The following is a 20,956-nucleotide window of genomic DNA, read 5'->3' on the forward strand; positions in this document are numbered from 1 at the left end:
CACCAATGTAAGGAACATTCTTCTCACTGATCACCAATGTAAGGAACATTCTTCCCACTGATCACCAATGTAAGGAACATTCTTATCACTGATCACCAATGTAAGGGACATTCTTCCCACTGATCACCAATGTAAGGAACATTCTTATCACTGATCACCAATGTAAGGAACATTCTTCTCACTGATCACCAATGTAAGGAACATTCTTATCACTGATCACCAATGTAAGGAACATTCTTCCCACTGATCACCAATGTAAGGGACATTCTTCTCACTGATCACCAATGTAAGGAACATTCTTCTCACTGACCACCAATGTAAGGGACATTCTGTAAGAGGCATTTCTCTTACTGATCACCAATGTAAGGAGCAATTTTCCCACTGACCACCAATGTAAGGAGCAATTTTCCCACTGACCACCTCACTGAGGTTTGACTAAACACTGAGGACAGAGTAAGCTGCGACATTAAACATGACTCAGGTAGCCTGGATACCCATAATAACCCATTAAATATTGGATTGCCACGGACATCATATATGCCATATACAGTATAACATTTGGTAAATCAACCACAATATTCAAGATTAGGGGCGTGCCACGGAGAGATTTTTCTTTGGAAACCCATGTTCTATAGTTACTCATCTACACAATTTACGGGTTGGCATGTTCATTATAACCAAATCACTGATCATTTTCTTCCTCAGATATTAATGGTCACCGATGGCGTCCTCTTCGGCGCTTCACCATCTCGTCCCTGAGGAACTTTGGGATGGGGAAGAAGACCATGGAATTCCGCGTGCTGCAGGAAGCAAAGCATGTCATCCAGGAGATGTCCGAGACAGAAGGTGGGTAGGAAATAATTTGTAAGGAAATTTGTAAGTTCTGTATATAATTGTATTCTATACTGTATGTTTTGCACACAGCACTCACTGTGCACACGGCACTAATAATGTTTTCAGTACATGTTTGCATTCTTTCGAGTGCTGATTAGAATTAGCCTGCCTATGTTACGCCCCTTGTTACCATAAAAGTACAATTGTAATATTAATGTGATACCTACGTAATCATGTGTATAAAAACCTTCAATTGCGTCATAAAAAAGGAGAACTGTTATTTGGAAAGATGCTGGGGTAGATCCACAAAGAAAGTACGCCAGCGTATCTATTGATACGCCGGCGTAATTTCAAAATTCCTGCATGGTATCTTTGTTTTGAATCCTCAAAACAAGATACGACGGCATCTGGGTTAGATCCGACAGGCGTACGTCTTCGTACGCCTTTGGATCTTAGATGCAATTTTTCGACGTCCGCTAGGTGGCATTCCCGTCGTAATCCGCGTCGAGTATGCAAATTAGCTATTTCCGACGATCCACGAACGTACGAGCGGCCGTCGCATTTTTTTACGTCGTTTCCGTTCGGCTTTTTCCGGCGTATAGTTAAAGCTGCTATCTGGTGGCGTACTCAATGTTAAGTATGGTCGTCGTTCCCGCGTATAATTTTGAAAATTTTACGTCGTTTGCGTAATTCGTCCGTGAATGGGGCTGGACGCCATTTACGTACACGTCGAAAAAAATTACGTCCTTGCGACGTCATTTGGAGCAATGCACCCTGGGAGTTTTGATGGACAGGGCATGCGCAGTTCGTTCGGCGCGGGGATGCGCTTTATTTAAATGAAACACGCCCCCTACCCGCCCAATTTGAATTCCGCGCCCTTACGCCGCAAGAGATACACTACGCTGCCGTAACTTATGGTGTGAATTCATTGAGGATTCAAACCAAAGCCAGGTAAGTTACAGCGGCGTAGCGTATCTCATATCTGCGCCGGGCGCAGCGTAGTTATGTGGATCTGCCCCGCTGAGTGTATCTTTTGTGTCTGTTCCCTACTGCAGTAGTTATTCCTAATTTGGAACCACTAATCAATACGAGAATAGGAGTTGCCTATCTATAAAATTTTCACGTCATTTTACAAAATGTTCGGTCTTTTTTTCATTTATATTGCAAAAAATAAAAAGCTTAGTGGTAATTAAAAAAAAACACCAAAAGAAAGCTCTATTTGTGTGGGGGAAAAAAAGAAAAACAATTCATATGGGTACAGTGTTATATGACTGAGTAATTGTCATTCAAAATGTGAGAGCGCCGAAAGCTGAAAATTGGTCTGGTTTGGAAAGGGGTTTAAGTGCCTAGTGGGCAAGTGGTTAATAAAGGTCTGGATTCTTTCCTAAATGTACATAATATAACCGGATACTAATACTTATAGGCAAAGTTGATCCAGGGAATAGCCAATTGCCTCTTGGGGGATCAGGAAGGATTTTTGTTCCTCTGCTGGAGAAAATAGAATCATGCTTTATTGTTTTTTTTTGCCTTACTCTGGATCAACTGTGGGTATAGGCTTGGGTATAGGTGTGTGTGTGATTATATTATAATATATATATTTTTTTTCTTTTTTTGGTTGAACTATAGACTTGTGTGTTTCTTATCAGCCAGACTAAGTAACTATATCATTTTTTTTTAAGGAAAATCGTTTAATCCTCTAGAGATCCTGGCCTGCGCAGTTGGGAATATTATGAGCTCTGTGTTGCTTGGGGAACATTTTGACTATAAAGACCCAAAGTTACATGAGCTGATGGCCTCCACCAGCCGACATATTAAAAGCAGTTTGTGCACATCTCATATGGTAGGTTATCATTGACTGGATTTATCATCCTTATTTGAGGGAAATTGTCGGGTGAAATAGTGAATGATGAATTAGGCACACTGGCTGCTAACCTTAGGATTAACCCGAGTATAATAATAATAATTAAATATAGGGGTTAGGCTATGTCAACCATAACTAAGAATCTTTTTTTCTGCTCACTTAAAGTGGTTGTACACCATGTACAACCACTTTTACCTACAAGTAAGCCTAGATTAAAGGCCCCGTACACACGGCCGAGGAACTCGACGTGCCAAACACATCGAGTTCCTCGGCGTGTTCAGTCCTGGAGCCGCCGAGGAGCTCGGCGGGCCGAGTTCTCCCATAGAACAACGAGGAAATAGAGAACATGTTCTCTATTTCCTCGCCGAGGTCCTCGTCGGCTTCCTCGGCCGAAAGTGTACACACGGCCGGGTTTCTCGGCAGAATTCAGCTCTGAACCGAGTTTCTGGCTGAATTCTGCCGAGAAACTCGGTCGTGTGTACGGGGCCTAAGGCTTGCCTGTAGGTTCTAGAAATATCTCCTAAACCTCCACGGTTTAGGAGATATTTACAAGAAAGCCGTGAGCCAATGTCTACGGTGCATGTCCACTTTAGGAAGGGCAGATTGTGCCGTTTCTAAAGGGGTCATGCCGTGACTAGAGTGACGTCACCCGAATCCGGCCAGTCACAGAGCCGGAGTTTGCGGCTCCCGGAAGGAAGAGGGGTGAAGATGGACGCTCGCTGTTAGTGGGGACAGTGGTGACATCACAGGCTTCGGTTTCAGGTAAGTGACACATAATGGGCTACTATGCGATACTTTACCTTTGCAGGGAAATAAAGAGAAAGTAAAACCCACCAGGGTTTACTTCCTCTTTAATCTGAAAAATATACCATTTAAGAAATGTTTTTTATATCTGTTCAATCTGTTGATCCTTCCAAAATTCCAGAGACCTGATAACTTCCTGTGCTCTCTGCTTGTGCTTTCTGTTTAGCAGTACCCCCGTAGGGGCTGGTGGTAATTGTAGTTCGTCTGGCACCCTTATTGAGGGGATTAAACTTGGATGGGGATAGGGTAGTTATGAGATGCCCAGTTGATTGCAAAAATTGTTAGGGACTGAGGAACTATATACACAGTGGCCCGGATTCAGATAGGAGTTACGACGGCGTATCTCCGGATACGCCGTCGTAACTCTGAGTGGCGGGGTTGTATAAAGAAGACTTTCCCTCTGTAGTATTAGGAGAAGATGGGTTAGATGATCCTTAGTCCTAATGCACTTCCTGTTCTAGGGTGACAACACTGCTCCTCCATACTGTACATACATTGCCATTTGCAATCAAGAAGGTTGTAAAATGTGTATGCTTCTGCTCCTGGTGGGTCCACCACACAGTCCCTTTTTGCCTCCTGTGTATTCAGGTGCAAGAAACACTCATCCAGCCATATGGAACAAGTGCAATAGGATCACACTTTCTTAATCTTCAAATCACCATATACAAACATAGACACTGTGGGAGCAAGGAAACAGTCAACGTGTTTTGCGCTGCTAGCGCTTATTCATGAACAGGAAGGTTGTTAGTGGCTGGATCACCAGATGAAAATACAATAAAAACGATTCACCCTCTCGGTTTGCCCTGCTGACACCAGGACAGAAATAGAAGGGAAACCTTATTGTGATGAGACCTGTCTATGGACTTTCTTACTTTAGGGAGATTTCCGTTGTATTCTCAATGTGATTACAAGACTACATGCGTGGGGCATGCACGCGACTTTCTCAAGTATACAGGGGAAAGGAGAGGACGGGATTTTAAAGCCTCAGCCGGCAAATGAAAGACAGCTGGCCAAATGCTTGACTTTCATTTGCGGAAAGAAGTGGGAGGTCTCAGTGATGCTGCATGGCACTGATGTGCCATGCAGTCCGCTACAAACACCAAAAGTTTTGGAGGATCACCAGAAATGGACTTTACCTGCAAGGACTATCACCTCACAGATGTATGCCTGGGCAGCCACTCACTTGTAGTTAGTGCTAGGGATTTAAACTGTTCAAAATGGACTGTTATGCCGCGTACACACGATCATTTTTCAGCATGAAAAAAACATTGTTTTTCAAAAATGTCATTTAAAATGATCGTGTGTGGTCTTCACATAATTTTACAGGTTCTTAAAAACGTAAAAAAAAAAATAGAACATGCTGCATTTTTTAACATCGTTTTTCGGGTTGTAAAAAATGATGGTGTGTGGGCTAAAACGACATAAAAAAACAGCGCATGCTCAGAAGCAAGTTATGAGACGGGAGCGCTTGTTCTGGTAAACTTCCGTTCATAATGTAGTAAGCACATTCATCACGCTGTAACAGACAGAAAAGCGCGAATCGTCTTTTACTAACATGGAATCAGCTAAAGCAGCCTAAAGGCGAATGGAACTTCCCCTTTATAGTGCCGTCGTACGTGTTGTACGTCACCGCACTTTGCTAGATCATTTTTTTAAAACGATGGTGTGTGGGCAGCATCGTTTTAATGATGAAGTTGGGAAAACTTTGTTTTTTCGACATGCTGAAAAACAACGTTTTTTTTTTTCATGCTGAAAAATGATCGTGTGTATGCGGCATAAGACTAATGTTTTGTTAGTAAAAGTTGCGCTTCGCACTGAAACTAGTGCTTAGTCATAGCTCAAGAACGCGGTGACGTACAAGACATACGACGGAACTATTAAAGGGAAGTTCAATACCAGTTGTGTTAGTAGAAGTTTGGTGATGCCCACGGTGATGGCTCATCTGAGTCGGGGAGCTGCCTTCATGTTAGACTTTCCACATGACCACGGTCTCCGCCTTGTCCCGGGCATTGATGAGCATCGTTCCGCGCATAATGTTAGCCCCATGTGCACAGGCAAAGTGAGGCCCCGCCCACAGGTTAGCATTTGTGTGTGGAGTAAGGGTAAGGGTTAGCTTTAGGGTTTGGATAAAGTTAGGTGACCATCGTCATTGGAACAGAAAGTATTGGAAAGTCTAGTTCTAGTGACATCTGTTTAGGTGGAAATTCCCTCTCCCTTCTGAATAGATTTTCAATCACATAAGGAGGTAAGGAGAGATCTCACTGATAGGGGTCAGACAACAACAAAAAACTGTCAGGAAAAATAATGCCCTGTACACACGATCGGTCAATCCGATGAGAACGCTTCATCAGACCGTTCTCATTGGATTGACCGACCATGTGTATGCGGCATAACACTTCCCTACTTCCAAAAAAGTGTTGGCTTTAGAAACTGTATACTGTAAAGTGTAACTCCACATCAAGACATTCATTGTTTTCTCTATCTTTGTATCTCCACTGGTCAGTTCTGCAATGTCTTCCCGTTCCTCCTCAAACTTCCAATGTTGCCAAAGATCCTCTTTAAAGAAAGGACCTACCTGCAGAATTTTTTGCTAAAATACATCGAGGAGCACAAGCGCAAATTGAAGCCTGAGGCCCCCCGAGATTTTACCGATCATTTTCTGATCAAGATGAAAGAGGTGCTTATACTTATACTGCCTTTCTTTGTTTTTCCTCTCTTCTGCCCTTGCTCTCTTTTCATGTCCACCCAATCTACATCTCCTCTACTTTCCCTCACTTCTCCTCTACTTCTCGTTTCCTCTTCTCTCCTCTACTTCTCTACATCTCTAGTCTCCATCTTCCTCTCGTTCTATGCACATCTTTCCCTCCTCTTCCTTTCCTTTTCCATCCTCCCAGTCTAACTCTCGTCTCCTTTCCCTCACTTTTCCTCTACCTCTCTTCTCTCCCTTTCCTCTCCCTTTGTTCTCCTTTTCTCCTCCTCCTCCTCTATTCTGTGGAGCTTCTCACATCTCCTCTCCAGCTCCCTCCCCTTATCTTCACCACTTCCCCTCCTCTCTTTTTCCTCCTCCTTTCTATCCACCTATTCCACCTCTCCTCTCCCTCACTTCTCCTTCTTTCCTCTTCCTCTTCTTCCCCTCTCCCTTTGTTCTTCTTCTCTATTCTGTGAAGCTTCTCACATCTCCTCTCCAGCTCCCTCCCCTTCTCTTCACCACTTCCCTTCCTCTCTTCTTCCTCTACCTTTCTATCCACCCATTCCACCTCTCCTATCCCTCACTTCTCTTTTTTCCCTCTGACTCTTCTTCTTCATCTCCTCTTCCTCTCCTTTATTATGTTTCTTTTTCTTTTCCTCTTCTCAGCTTCTCATACTTTCTCCATCTCCCTCCGCTTCTCATCGCCTTTTGCCTTCCTCTCCTCTCCCTCTCTTCTGCTGCTCCTCCTTTCCCTCTCCTATTCTCTGTTTCCTCTTCTCTCCTCTACTTTTCTACATCTCTAGTCTCCATCGTCCTCTGCTCCTCTTTCCCTCCTCTCCTCTTCCTCTCATTTTCTATCCTCCCAGTCTAACTATGTTCTCCTTTCCCTCACTTCTCCTCTACCTCTCTTCTCTCTCTTCTTCTCCATTCTGTGGATCGTCTTCTCTTCTCTCTTCTGCTTCTCACATCTCCTCTCCATCTCCTCTCTATCTCCCTCCCCTCCTCTCTTCTACTTCTCCCTTTCTATCCACCCATTTCACCTCTCCTCTTCCTCACTTCTCTTTTTTTCCTCTCACTTTTCTTCTTCATCTCCTCTTCCTCTCCTTTATGCTGTTTCTTTTTCTCTTCTCGGCTTCTCATACTTCCTCCATCTCCCTCTGCTTCTCATCGCCTTTTCCCTTCCTCTTATCGTCCTCTCCTCTTTTTCTCCTCTCCCTCTCTTCTGCTCCTCCTCTCCCTATCCTATTCTCTCCCCTTTATTCTCCTATCTCTCTTCTCTTTCTTTCCCTTTTCCTCTCTTTTGTATTCCTTTTCTTCTCTTCCCCTCCACTCCTCTGCGTCTCCTGTTCATCTCATTCTCCCTCTTCTCTCTCTCATCTTCTTCTACTTTCCTCTGCTCACCTTTTCCCTTCCTCTATTCTCTCTCATCTTCTTCTACTTTCCTCTGCTCACCTTTTCCCTTCCTCTATTCTCTCTCATCTTCTCCTGTTCTCTTGCCTACACCCCCCCCCTCCCCCCAACTGCTCTTCTAACCCCTCATCTCCACCCTGCAACAAATGAACCAAAAAAAGTGAACTTGAAGAAAAATGTACTTAAAGCGGAGGTCCACCGACAATTTTTTTTTTTTTTTTAACCATTCAGACACTTACATAAGGACAATGTTACACTCACTTTTTTTGTGAACTATCTCCCCGATGTCCGGTTTCGATCAAAAAACATACTTTTAAAAAGTGTTGTTGGCAGGTTTCATCTTGCTCGTCGGCATGTGAAGCCCACAAGCATAAGCTTCCGGGATGCAGTGAATGCTGAGCTACCAGCAGTCACCGCTCATGCTCAGTTTGTATGGTGTGGAGCGCCGTAAACTTCCACGTTGCCATCACAACGGGCAGCGTCGTCGTAAGTTCCCGCCCCGCTGTGATGGCAACAAAGAAAACACAAAACAAGTCACGCGTCACTTCCGTTTTTGAGATCTCCGCACTGACTCCTGGGAATACTGACACTTAGCTCCCAGGAGACAGTGAGCCGCCGGGGATGATGAGGATACACGCCTACTCCCGCGGGGGTCAGACACGGGAAGAAACCAAATAAAGACGGCTAGACAGGTACACACTAAGAAAAAAAACGTTTTTTTTTTCATTTGAACATCTGTTTAATGTGAGGATGGGATTAAGGTGAAGTTAATTTGTGTGCACCTCCGCTTTAAGCTCATGCATTTTCAAACCTTTGGGCGTAAGTATTAAAGGGCCCTTAATTTCCATTACGGTTGTAGTGTTTATCTTGTGCAGCTATCTGACCATTGTTCTCTCTGTGTCCACTCAGGAAGAGCATGAAGAGGACCCAGATTTCTGTGATTTGAGTCTCCTGAATGTCCTGGTGGGACTGTTGGCAGCGGGTTCTGAGACCACCGCTTCTACCATGAAATTCAGCCTGGCCTGCATTGCCCACTATCCTGATGTCCAGAGTAAGATCAATAGCATGCAGAACGGTCTGTGGAAGAGTTGTTGTTCTTGTTACTTCCTGAGGTAGTAGTGATCAGAAATGTACCCAAAATTAACTGTCACATACCTGGTGGAGATCGAGCAGTAGAGGGGGCTTCTCTTGCACCTCCTGTCCAACGCCCTTGGTAGAGATGACAGGGAGTGGAGGACACAGAGTGGCACGAGGGCCGATGTAGTAGATGGCTTTGGCTGGCCTTTGGCAGAAACCCGATGGGTGGAGATCACTGGGCAGGTACTGAAGACAGGAACACTGTGTTGCTGGAACAGCAGGCAGAGGCGTAACCGGAGCGGAGCCAGGGGGTCATCAACAGCAGAGCAGAGCAGGTACTGAGACATGAGGCAGAGACTAAGTCAGGATACAGGCCAGGTCTGGTACACTGTCGGGGCAGCGGGGTACAGGAACGTAAGGCAGAAGCAGAGTCAATACAAGCTGAGGTCACAGGTAGGCAGGCGGATATCCAATACAGGTACAGATGAAGCCAGATCAAACACAAGGAACAGGAACAGGTCTGGTAACAGGAAACAAGCTGAAAGACCACTCAGCAAGGTGTGTATGTCATTGCCTGGTTTAAATAGGTGCACTGGCGCCAATGCACGCACGTGCTTGCGCATGGGCGCCGGCTCGCGCCCATGTGCGCTCACGCATGCGCCATTGCATGCCCTTTCTTGTGCACATTCTGGTATGCCCGTGTCAGTGTGCCAATGCGTGCTTGTTACCCGGGTTTCTCTTACATTATCACAGACATTAATAAACGCCTGACAGAACCATCCATAAGAAAGTTTGGGAAAAGTAAAAAATTCCTTGGATGCTTGTATTGGCCCTCCACCTGTGTGCCTCAGTAGAAATTGAGATTCATTCGACTAGGATATCTTCTAGGACATCAAAACATTATTTTCGGGTTTACATCCACTTTAACTGATTAGATACATGCATGTGTAGCGCTAACCCCCGAAGGAGCCGCTGATTAGTTTGGGATCGGCTTACTGAGTTACCTTCTTGACTTGGTCTAGGGGTGACTTCTGTGAGTGTAAATAAAGAGCAAGTGTCCAGACATCAATTCAGTTTTCAATGCTATATTCCAAGGCCCAACACGGCCAACATCAACATGGCACACGACAGAAAAAGGTTGATGAGCGTAGGGAAACTAAAGTATCAGGCCTTGGATATGAATAGAGAGCAAGCCTGCTCTCAGCAATGATATAGCTCAATTCGTGGCCACCTCAATCAGGGTGGGTAAAGTGCCCCCGGACAGGCGGTTATCTCAGGCCTGGCAGCTGGAGCGTCATTTGCGGATCACTGGGAGGAAACAGACCTCTGCCACAGGCCTGACTCAGGGCCTCTGCCACAGGCCGGACAACTTGGGATTTGTGAGATCAATTTGAGCAAATCATCCCAGTTAGTTCAATCAGTGTCGTGCCACGGCTGGGTAGATGTACAGGACGTGCCGGTATGTCCATCTGCCCAGCCGTGCCATTCTGCGGACGTATATTTACAGGCGGCGGTCCTTAAGTGGTTAAAAAATAGGGTTTACAACCACTTTAAAAGGTCATCTTATACGCCGGAAAATACGGTATATCACAAATATGAATACCTGTAAGATATATGAATATCAACTTACGATTTGAATACATATTAACAATTAGAAATAGCAGAAGCATTCCCCATATTGTCGCGAAGAGGAGGGCTGATATCCACATTAAATACCCTTCATTCTCTACAGGACTGCTGGATGTAATATAGTCCAAAGGTTTGTCACTCAAAACCATAGAAACTGTTATAAAAAGGGACAACAAATTAGACAAAAAATGTGTCCAAAAATATAGGCCGGATTCACAAAGCACTTACGCCGACGTATCTCGATACGCCGCGTAAGTGTAAATATGCGCCGTCGTATCTATGCGCCGTGCCAATAAACTGAGATACGCCTGAAAATAGGCTTCATCCAACCAACGTAACTTTCCTACGCCGGCGTATCGTAGGCGCATAGTTATGCTGGCCGCAAGTGGCGCTCCCATTGATTTCCTATTCAAATATGGAAATGAGGGAGATACGTCGATTCACAAACGTACTTGCGCCCGGCGCATAATATACGCGGTTTGCGTAAGTCGTACATCCGGCGTAAAGTTATTCCCCATATATGAGGCGCAACTCATGCTAAGGTATGGACCAGGGAACACAGCCGTCGTATTTTATGTCGTTTACGTAGTTCGTGAATATGGCTGGGCGTAGGTTACGTTCACGTCGTAGGCAGTGATCCGTCGTATCTTAGGGAGTAGTTCCGACGTGATTCTGAGCATGCGCACTGGGATACGTCCACGGGACGGCGCATGCAGCGTTAGTTTTAAGTACTTGTATGGCACTTGGCCCATCATTTGCATGGGGTCACGCCTCATTAGCATGGCTCACGCTCACATCCACCTACGCCGGCTTACGCCAAGGGAATCCAGCGCAGTTTGGGAGGCAAGTGCTTTGTGAATTCGGTGCTTGCCTCTCTGCGCTACATCGGCGTAGTGTATATTAGATACGCTACGCCGGCATAAATATGCGCCAATGTATGTGAATCCGGGCCATAGTCTCCTAAACGCTCTTATTTAAAAATAACAATGCCCAGTAGTAGCAACTTGATAAGAGAAAAAAATAACTTACTGAGTAGTAGATAAGCAGATATGAAGATACCTTCGACGATAAATACCATCAAAAATCTGCGGATCCTAGGGCAATTTCCTCCTCCATCAAGCAAGTGGCGGAAAGGAATGGCGCCATTTGCAGTCCCTGGCATCCCAATATATAGTGTGAAAAAAACGCTGTAGTGACGCTGCATGTCACGTTGCCACGCACACACTGTTGCGACGCCATAAGCCACGCCACCGCGTCATCACGTTGACGCATCATCACGTTGCAGCATCACTTCCGGTCTACCGGACGGCAACATCCAGAGACCAAAAAAGAGCGGCCACATTGGGACAAAAAGACCGCCGACACAGATTACCTCCGAAGATGGGAAAAATCCAATCTCGGAGGAGAAAAGGGGGACCACCATGCCAAAAGAACATGGTGGCCCGAGGGCCCCATGCCACTAGGGGGCCCCATCAGGGTTGCCAGCCTCAGTAAAACCAGGGACAGTATGTAAAAATCTTTGTTTTTAAAAAAAATCCCAAGATTATAGCTGCCCCACCTCTCCAGTGCCATTTCAGTGTGTAAATTGTGTATTCTGTGTGTATGTATACTGTGTGTGTGTATACTGTGTGTGTGTGTGTATATATACTGTGAGTGTATACTGTGTGTCTGTATGTGTATATTGTGTGTCTGTGTGTATACTTTGTGTATATTGTGTGTATGTATACTGCATGTGTATATTGTGTGTCTGTGTGTGTGTACCGTGTATGTATACTGTATGTGTGTGTGTGTACATACTGTGTGGCCCCATGATCTATTTCTTGGGGGCCCCATATTCCCCTATTGCCCGGGGGCCTCATAATCTCCTATTGCCCGGGGGCCCCATAATCTCCTATTGCCCGGGGGCCCCATGAGTTGTCAGTCCGGCCCTGATTACCACTTTGTTTTGTTCGACATATATAATGTTTTAACAATTTGTACTTTATATGCAACATGTTGAATTTTCAATCATTTTTTTCTTCAATGTTTATATGCTTAGTAAAATATTTTTTTATTCAAATAATATTTTTTATTGCCCTAAAAATCCCAAATTAGAGGTTTTTCATATATTTTTTAGATTCAGTATTTTTGTGCAGGTGCAGCAGCATTTCTGAAAAATAATAATGTCTTCTTAGAGGTTATAGATGCTCATCATGTGGCACATCCAAATCTTCTATATTCTCCTTTCAGTGAAGGTCCAGCATGAGATTGATGACTTGTTGCAGTCACAGCGCCTACCTGGAATCGAAGACAGACTACAACTGCCATACACCAATGCAGTGATCCATGAAATACAGAGAGTGTTAGACTTGGCCCCAACTGCTCTCTTCCACGCCTTGACCAAAGACATCCAGTTTCGTGGATACACCCTTCCAAAGGTACCGGACTACAGTGACAAAGAAAGGTGGTGGAAAGCAAGGAGGCATTACTGTTATGTACCACGTACGTACCTGGTAGCCAGAGCCTGGTCGCAGGAGAAAGCCTCTCTTACAGCTCTGGCTCGCGAGCCGCTGGAGTGGGAACAGCGGGCTCAGGAGCGCAGCGGGGTAGGAGTGCCAGAGTAGCGTGTAGTAGATGCAGGTTGCTGATCCCTTCTGGAGCGGTGGGACTGGAGACCACTGGAGCGGAGAAAGTGGGTCAGCGACCCTAGCTGGAGGTGCAGGTACAGCGGCAACAAGCTGATAAGGTAAGCTGATTAGTGGACAGCAGGTAATAGCAGAGTCAGACAAGCCGGGTCACAACGGGTAATCAGGTACAGAAGGCTGGAGCGTAGTCACAGTACAGGCAGAAAGGTCTGGCAGCGGTGGATCAATCAGAGGAGGAGGGTCAACGGTAGGCCGGGGTCAGAGGTTGGAGAGGTACGGATGGTCAGACAAGCCGGGTCAGAAGGTTTAACAGGCAATCAGGTTCAGATACAGGTTATCACTCAGAAGCTGCAGATCAGACAGCAATGTGCTGGAGGAACTAGTGAGCTTTTAAAGGTGCCAAGCCGAATTAACGCGCACGCGCGCGCCTTCCCGTTGTGCACACGTGCGTGCCGTTGGCGCGAGCATTAGACGCGCAACGGGGCGCAGTTACAGGCGAGCGCTGTTGTCTCACCCGAATAGTGGCCTGTCGGGATTGAGAGGTAAGTCCCTGACAATTACAGTCTGTGAAGAGAGGTCTCATAGAGAGCAGTTAATAATACACCAATCAACCATGACATTATGACCACCCACCTGATATTGAGTAATGCCGTGTACACACGACCGGAATTTCCAACAACAAATGTTCGATCTGAGCTTTTGGTCGGCTATTCCGACTGTGTGTAGGCTCCAACGGACATTTGCTATCGGAATTTCCGATAACAAATGTTTTAGAGCTGGTTCTCAATTTTTCCTACCTTCTTCCATTGCTTCATGGTTCAATTATGATGCTCCCGTGGCCATTGTAAGTGCTTTTGGCTGTGGACGCAGGTTAGTATGGGCACCCCAACCGCTCTGTGGCTGCCCAGCCTTATACACAACAAACTGTGATTCCCAATGTTTTTCGGACACCCTTCTATCAGAACCAGCATTAACTTTTTCAGCAATTTGAGCTCCAGTAGCTCTTCTATTGGATCAGACTACATGGGCATCAATAATCCTTGGCTGCCCATGACCCTATTGCTGGTTCGCTGGCTTTCCTTCCTTGGACTACGTTTTTTTGGTCCTCACCACTGCAGACCGGGAACATCTCACAAGAGCTGCGGTTTTAGAGCTGCTCTCACCCAGCTGTCTAGCCATTACACGTTGTCCCTTGTCAATGTAACTCAATTTCTTTCGCGTGCCCATTTTTTCTGCTTTCGAAACATCAAATGCATTAGCAGCCTAATATATCCCACCCACTTTCCGGTGCCACGACATAATCAGTGTTATTCACTTTAACTATCAGTGGTCATCAGGGCCGATCCTAGGCAGGGTGCACAGGGTGCTTTGCACCTAGGCACCTGCAGAGGTGGGCGCGCCAAAGTGGCAGAGTCCTCCCCTCCCTCCTTCTCTCCTTGTTTGTGTCCATCCAGAACTAGTATTCCGAGCATAGGTGTGTGTCCGTCCAGAACTGATGTGTCTCTGACCATCTCCTGTACTATGTCTGTAGTCTCTGATCATCTCCTGTACTATGTCTGAAGTCTCTGATCATCTCCTGTACTATGTCTGTAGTCTCTGACCATCTCCTGTACAATGTCTGTAGTCTCTGACTATCTCCTTTACCACGTCTGCAGTCTCTGACCGTCTCCTGTACAATGTCTGAAGTCTCTGACCATCTCCTGTATCATGTCTGTAGTATGTCTGGGGGTCTTTCTAGCAGACTCTCTAACAGAAGCCCTCTCTGTGACCATCAGAGAGGCCCCCCTCCAGGTCCCAATAAAGTACTCTGCTTCTCTTTCTGTATTTTGTTTATTGTTAAGAGATCATGTAAGGATCCCAGGGTAATGAAGACTTTGTGGGGGAGCATTTCTGTGGTTGAGTCGTTGCCATAGAAACATTTGTAAAGGGGAGGAGTTAGTAAAATGACCGCGCCCATGTATCGGGGCGCCAGAAATATTTCTGCACCCAGGCGCCTGTGACCCTAGGATCGGCCCTGGTGGTCATATTTATAGGTAATCAGTGTATACAAAATTTCATGTAGAGAGTTATTTCTAAATTTGCCTCTTTTATTATGTATCAGAATGTAATATACTGCATTGTAGAAAAGGGGGCGAGAAACCATTCTCTTTCTGCTCAGGCACATGTTTATTCCCTAGTCTTTCATTACATTACACTGATATTCACAGTAATATACAAATGGTTTGAGTATTCAGCTTGTCACAGCCTCTGACATGATCAAGTCAATTGCTAAGCCCGTATGATGAGATTAGTACTCATGTATAACAGTAACTCTGTCTCTCTCCTTTACCAGGGCACCATCATCACCCCGTTCCTGACGTCGGTGCTTAATGATCCCTTGCAGTGGGAGACGCCGGAAAAATTCAACCCCGGGCACTTCCTGGATGAGGAGGGCCAGTTCCGCAAACGGGCGGCCTTCATGCCATTCTCAGCTGGTGAGAGATTCATACCATTATGCCTTCTCCATAACAATTATACCTAAAATCCCAAAAATACACAGGTAGGGAACAATCTTCTGGCCCAGATCTTATTCTTCCTCATCCAGGGGTTGATGTAAAGTGGCACCAGTACCAAAAAGTCTGCCAACTGCCAGTAAAGTGCTGTTCTGGGGACACCTTCTTTCCTATTTGAATGCACAGTAGAATATTCTCAACTCCTCTCATGGTCTTCCGTAACCTGTGAGGGTCAAGAAACCGCTTCAAGACATCTGCCCCTCAGCTGTTCTCACATCTCAGCTGTTCTCTTGTTCCTCTCATCTTTCTCAAAGTGCCCCTCTCTGCCACCCTCTGCACTTCCCATGAATCCCCATTCTTACATTCATCTCCTAAAAGAAGGGTGGTAGAACCCGCGCTATGGATCAAATAATTTCAAAGTGCTGCAGTGGTACTGATAGGTGTGTGCTAATTCATCTCCTAAACCCGTCAAGAGATGGGGAGAGATGGGGAGACACATATCTTGTAGACATGTGCATTCGTTTTCGTCCGAGTGCATTTTGGGGATTTTCGCGTTTTGTTTTTACAAACGATAACGAACGTGCAGAATCCTACATCCAAAAGATCCAACATAAAAAATGCTTTATAGATAGAAGATTCGACATGACGGTGACAATAGCGATCTGTGCTTATCGAATCTGCAGTCGAATGTGCCTAATCTAACCAGTAGCGGCTGGTGCTCAAATTTTTTTGGGGGGCGCAAACAAAATAAAAATTGCAGCCTCACTGTGCCCATCAAATGCAGCCACTGTGGCATCAATTGTCACCAATGTGCCATGCCATCAAACGCAGCCACTGTGCCATCAATTATCACCACTGTGCCATGCCATCAAATGCAGTCACTATACCATCAATTCGCACCACTGTGCCATGCCATCAAACGCAGTCACTGTGCCATGCCATCAAACGCAGTCACTGTGCCATGCCATCAAACGCAGTCACTGTGCCATGCCATCAAACGCAGCCACTGTGCCATGCCATCAAACACAGCCACTGTGCTATTAATTGTCACCACTGTGCCATGCCATCAAACACAGCCACTGTGCTATTAATTGTCACCACTGTGCCATGCCATCAAACGCAGCCACTGTGCTATTAATTGTCACCACTGTGCCATGCCATCAAACACAGCCACTGTGCTATTAATTGTCACCACTGTGCCATGCCATCAAACGCAGCCACTGTGCCATCAATTGTCACCACTGTGCCATGCCATCAAACGCAGCCACTGTGCCATCAATTGTCACCACTGTGCCATGCCATCAAATGCAGTCACTATGCCATCAATTCGCACCACTGTGCCATGCCATCAAACGCAGTTACTGTGCCATGCCATCAAACGCAGCCACTGTGCCATGCCATCAAACGCAGTCACTGTGCCATGCCATTAAACACAGCCACTGTGCCATCAATTGTCACCATTGTGCCATGCCATCAAACGCAGCCACTGTGCCCCTCAATTGTCGCCACTGTGCCCTTTAATTGTCGCCACTGTGCCCATTGTTGCCACTGTGCATGTCACTGTGCCCTTTAATTGTTGCCACTGTGCCCTTTGTCACCACTGTACCCATTGTTGCCACTGTGCATGTCACCGTGCCCTTTAATTGTTGCCAGTGTGCCCATTGTCACCACTGTGCCCTTTGTCACCACTGTGCCCATTGTTGCCACTGTGCATTTCACTGTGCCCTTTGTCGCCACTGTGCCCTTTGTCACCAGTCACCACTGTACCCATTGATGCCACTGTACCCTTTGTCGACTCTGTGCCCATTGTCGCCGCTGTGCCCTGTAAAATGCACTTACCTTTCTGCCTCCATGTCCCTCGATGTCCTCTCCCGCCCTTGATGACGCTTCAGCCAATCAGGTTACCGATAAGCAGAATCGGTGAACCTGATTGGCTGAGACGGCCGTCAGTCTTATCCAAGGGACGCAGCCCCCGTACGTTCCAAGGATAAGACATCCGGGAGCCGAGGGGCTGTACTGGGAAAGCCTATCAGAGCCGCTGGCTCTGATAGGCACTTCCGCACAGCCAACCAGCTGCCGTTATTCAGGTATCCGGCACCCTATGTCCGGCCATCTGAATAGACCAGCGGCGGCTGGCAACAATAACATACATTCATGCAATGCATGAATGTATGTTATTTGCGAGAGCCAGAGGGGGCGGCGCTGCAGAACGACATTCTTAATGTCTTAAAGGGCCTGTTTTTTTTTTATGACTACAGGAGGGGGGGTGGCGCCCGGGCGCCCCTTTTGGACGGGCCGCCACTGGATTGCTGCTCATTTTATACTTGCTTCCTATCTTGATTAATTTTAAGCGCATGTCATTGGTTGTCTACACCTAAACACCACATCCATTCTGTACTCATAGATCTTGGTATTTTTGAATAATTATTTATTTACTTGTTTGAAATTTTTACATCTGCAACTCTTTCTCGTCTCTTCCACAGGAAAGCGTGTTTGCGCTGGGGAGAATTTGGCTCGAATGGAGCTCTTCCTTCTCTTCTCTGCTGTGCTCCAGAAATTTACCATCAAGCTTCCCCCAGGAGCCGAGCCTCGGGACGCCAAATGGCTGCATGATAATAAAAGTATGGTGATTGCATCGGCCCAGCTGTGTGCCGTGCCCCGAGCATCACCCACCATGTAATCTGCAACATTCATACCGTGTTTCCCCACAAATAAGCCCGGGTCTTATGTTAATTTTGGCAACCAAAAACACAGTAGGGCTTATTTTCGGGGAAGGGCTTGCCATTTAATGTGCTGTCTTCTTGCCCCCTCTCCCTCCCTGCCTGTCAGGAATCCCCAGTGTGAAATGAAGTAAAAGTGGTTGTAAACTGCAAGAATCCTCTCTATTACAGTAGTATACAGTATAATCAAAAAGGTGTGTGGTTACATACCTCCCAACTGTCCCTGATTTCGATGGACTGTCCCTGATTTGGAGAAATGTCCCTCTGTCCCTCATTCTCCTCATTTGTCCCTCTTTTTGGTCTGATCTATATAGTTGTATATAAAATGCACTTTTTATCTATCAAAAAGTGTTTCCCAGTGCAAAACCTTTCATCTAATTTCTAAATTGCTGCATTTTTAAATTCCAAAAGCCAATGTAAAGAAATAGTAGTGGTAAAAAAAAGCACTTGTGGGTTTAACCAATCTTATTTTTTTGTACAATTCTCCTTTAAGGGGGCGTGGCAAGGGGTGTGTCCTATGCCTACATACTTTTGCTGATAGGTGTCCCTCATTCCCATCTCAGAAAGTTGGGAGGTATGTGTTTATGTAATCTATTGTGTCACATACCTTCTTAAAGCTCAACTCCGTGCTTCCATAGTCTGTCGGAGCTTTCTTCCACGATCAGAGCATTGCAGAGGGAGGGGGCCGAGATCCCCCATTGACAGGCAGGAGAAGAGGAGATCAGCTGAGCACCCCTTGGCGGTTCCATAGTCCACCGCGATCCGAGCACTGCAGAGGGTGGGGGGGCCGAGATCCCCCGCTGACAGGCAGGAAAAGAGGAGATCAGCTGAGCGCCCCTTGGTGCTTTCATAGCCCACCACGATCCTAGCACTGCAGAGGGTGGGGGGGCCGAAATCCCCCGCTGACAGGCAGGAGAAGAGGAGATCAGCTAAACGCCCCTTGGCGGTTCTATTGTGCGCCGCGATCCGAGCACTTCAGAGGATGGGGGGGGGGCAAGATCCCCCGCTGACAGGCAGGAAAAGAGGAGATCAGCTGAGCGCCCCTTGGTGCTTTCATAGCCTACCACGATCCTAGCACTGCAGAGGGTGGGGGGGCAAGATCCCCCGCTGACAGGCAGGAGAAGAGGAGGAGATCAACTGAGCACGCTGTATACCGAAAGTATTTGACTACAGATTAGATTACAAAAACACACACACACTAGGGCTTATTTTTGGGGTAGGGCTTATATTGCAACCCTCCTGGAAATCGGGGTAGGTCTTATTTTCAGGGTAGGTCTTACTTTTGGGGAAACACGGTAGACAAATGTATGGAGTGGAGATCTTTTTTAGAGGAACTCTTCGACATATATTTAAACCAGGGGTTATCTACAAAGTTTACCAACAAATAATGCAAATGGAACCAATACGTGAGCTATAAAATAAAAATGAATAATAATACAAATGGATAAGAATAATCAATAAAACAGCAGCACTCACAGATATCGTAACACCGCAGTATCGAAATTCAATATCAACTCTACAATGTGTTGCTCTGTTAGAAATTCATTGCAAATTTCAACAATCCTTTGACTACATGCATACAATGTATTGCCTACTGTATTCTTGATGTGCAGAATTTTCTTGTACCACCATATTTTTTTACATTAAAAGTTTGTATACAAAAAATAAATAAAATGTATTCCAAACAATATTTTGCATTTATGCAACCAGTAAAACGAACCGTGAATAGTGACAAAAAGTCCAAAAGGGGTTGTAAACCCTCCTGTTTTTTTTCACCTTAAAGCGGAGGTTCACCCAAAAATCAACTTTCTGCCATTAGATCCAGCATACTGCTGAAATTTTTTTTGTACTCCGGCTCCGAGCGGGGATTTCTGCGGGGAATAGGCATTCCTAAGCCAAGCGGATTTGATTGACGGGCTGCTAAAGTGCGTCACGCCTTCCGAAAATACCCGAAGAGACACTCGGGTGTTTACGGCGCTATACGGCGCCTGCGCCTGCCGTGTAGAGCTGACTGCGCAGGCGCCGTAAACACCCGAGTGTCACTTCGGATATTTTCGGAAGGCGTGACGCACTTTAGCAGCCCGTCAATCAACTCCGCTTGGCTTAGGAACGCCTATACCCGGAAGGTCAGTAATTGATTGGCACAGTGTCAGCAATTAATGGGCACACTGGCAGCAATTGATGAGCACACTGCCAGCAATTGGTGGGCACACTGGCAGCAATTCGTGGGCACAGTAGCTGCGTTTGATGGGCACAGTGGCTGCGTTTGATGGGCACAGTGGCTGCGTTTGATGGGCACAGTGGCTGCGTTTGATGGGCACAGTGTCAGCAATTGATGAGCACACTGCCAGCAATTGGTGGGCACAGTGGCAGCAATTGATGGGTACAGTAGCTGCATTTGATGGGCACAGTGGCTGCGTTTGATTGGCACAGTGGCGACAATTGATGGGCACAGTGGCTGCAATTGATTATTTTTTCAGTTTGTTTGTGCCCCCCCCCCCCCCAAAAAAAAAACTTTGAGCACCAGCCGCCACTGGCATGGGCCCTAGACCTTGAGGTTCGGTTCACATATGAGCCGTATGTAGCTCACAGCCGGAGTCCGGTGCGTCCTGGTTCACCGCTTCAGGTCTGATTTAAGCCCGAATTGTGGGCTGAATTCGGACCTGAAACGGACCAAGAAACTACCGGACCCGCTGCGGAGATACGTGAACCGGCTCCATAGAGAGCCGGTCAAAATCTCCTGCTATTGCGGATTGGATGCCGAGAAACCACATCCAATTCGCAATGGTGTGAACCCAACCTCACGCTGCACACCA

The 20,956-nt window shown here is 46.3% G+C and overlaps 1 protein-coding gene across 2 annotated transcripts in view; it reads left to right on the forward strand.

Annotated features, from left to right (window-relative positions):
- The window catches only part of LOC120941638 (cytochrome P450 2C39-like), a 51,416-nt gene extending 33,230 nt beyond the window's left edge, over positions 1 to 18,186 (forward strand). For both annotated transcript variants that reach the window (XM_040355165.1, XM_040355166.1), the window contains 7 exons: positions 706 to 846; positions 2,514 to 2,674; positions 6,003 to 6,176; positions 8,508 to 8,649; positions 12,534 to 12,721; positions 15,261 to 15,402; positions 17,904 to 18,186. In XM_040355165.1, coding sequence (XP_040211099.1) covers positions 706 to 846; positions 2,514 to 2,674; positions 6,003 to 6,176; positions 8,508 to 8,649; positions 12,534 to 12,721; positions 15,261 to 15,402; positions 17,904 to 18,100 — 1,145 coding nt within the window. In that variant the 3' untranslated portion in view covers positions 18,101 to 18,186. The remainder of the gene's footprint in view (positions 1 to 705; positions 847 to 2,513; positions 2,675 to 6,002; positions 6,177 to 8,507; positions 8,650 to 12,533; positions 12,722 to 15,260; positions 15,403 to 17,903) is intronic.
- The last annotated feature ends 2,770 nt before the right edge of the window (positions 18,187 to 20,956 follow it).

Source organism: Rana temporaria, chromosome 5 (genome assembly GCF_905171775.1).
Source record: "Rana temporaria chromosome 5, aRanTem1.1, whole genome shotgun sequence".
Taxonomy (NCBI): Eukaryota; Metazoa; Chordata; class Amphibia; order Anura; family Ranidae; genus Rana; species Rana temporaria.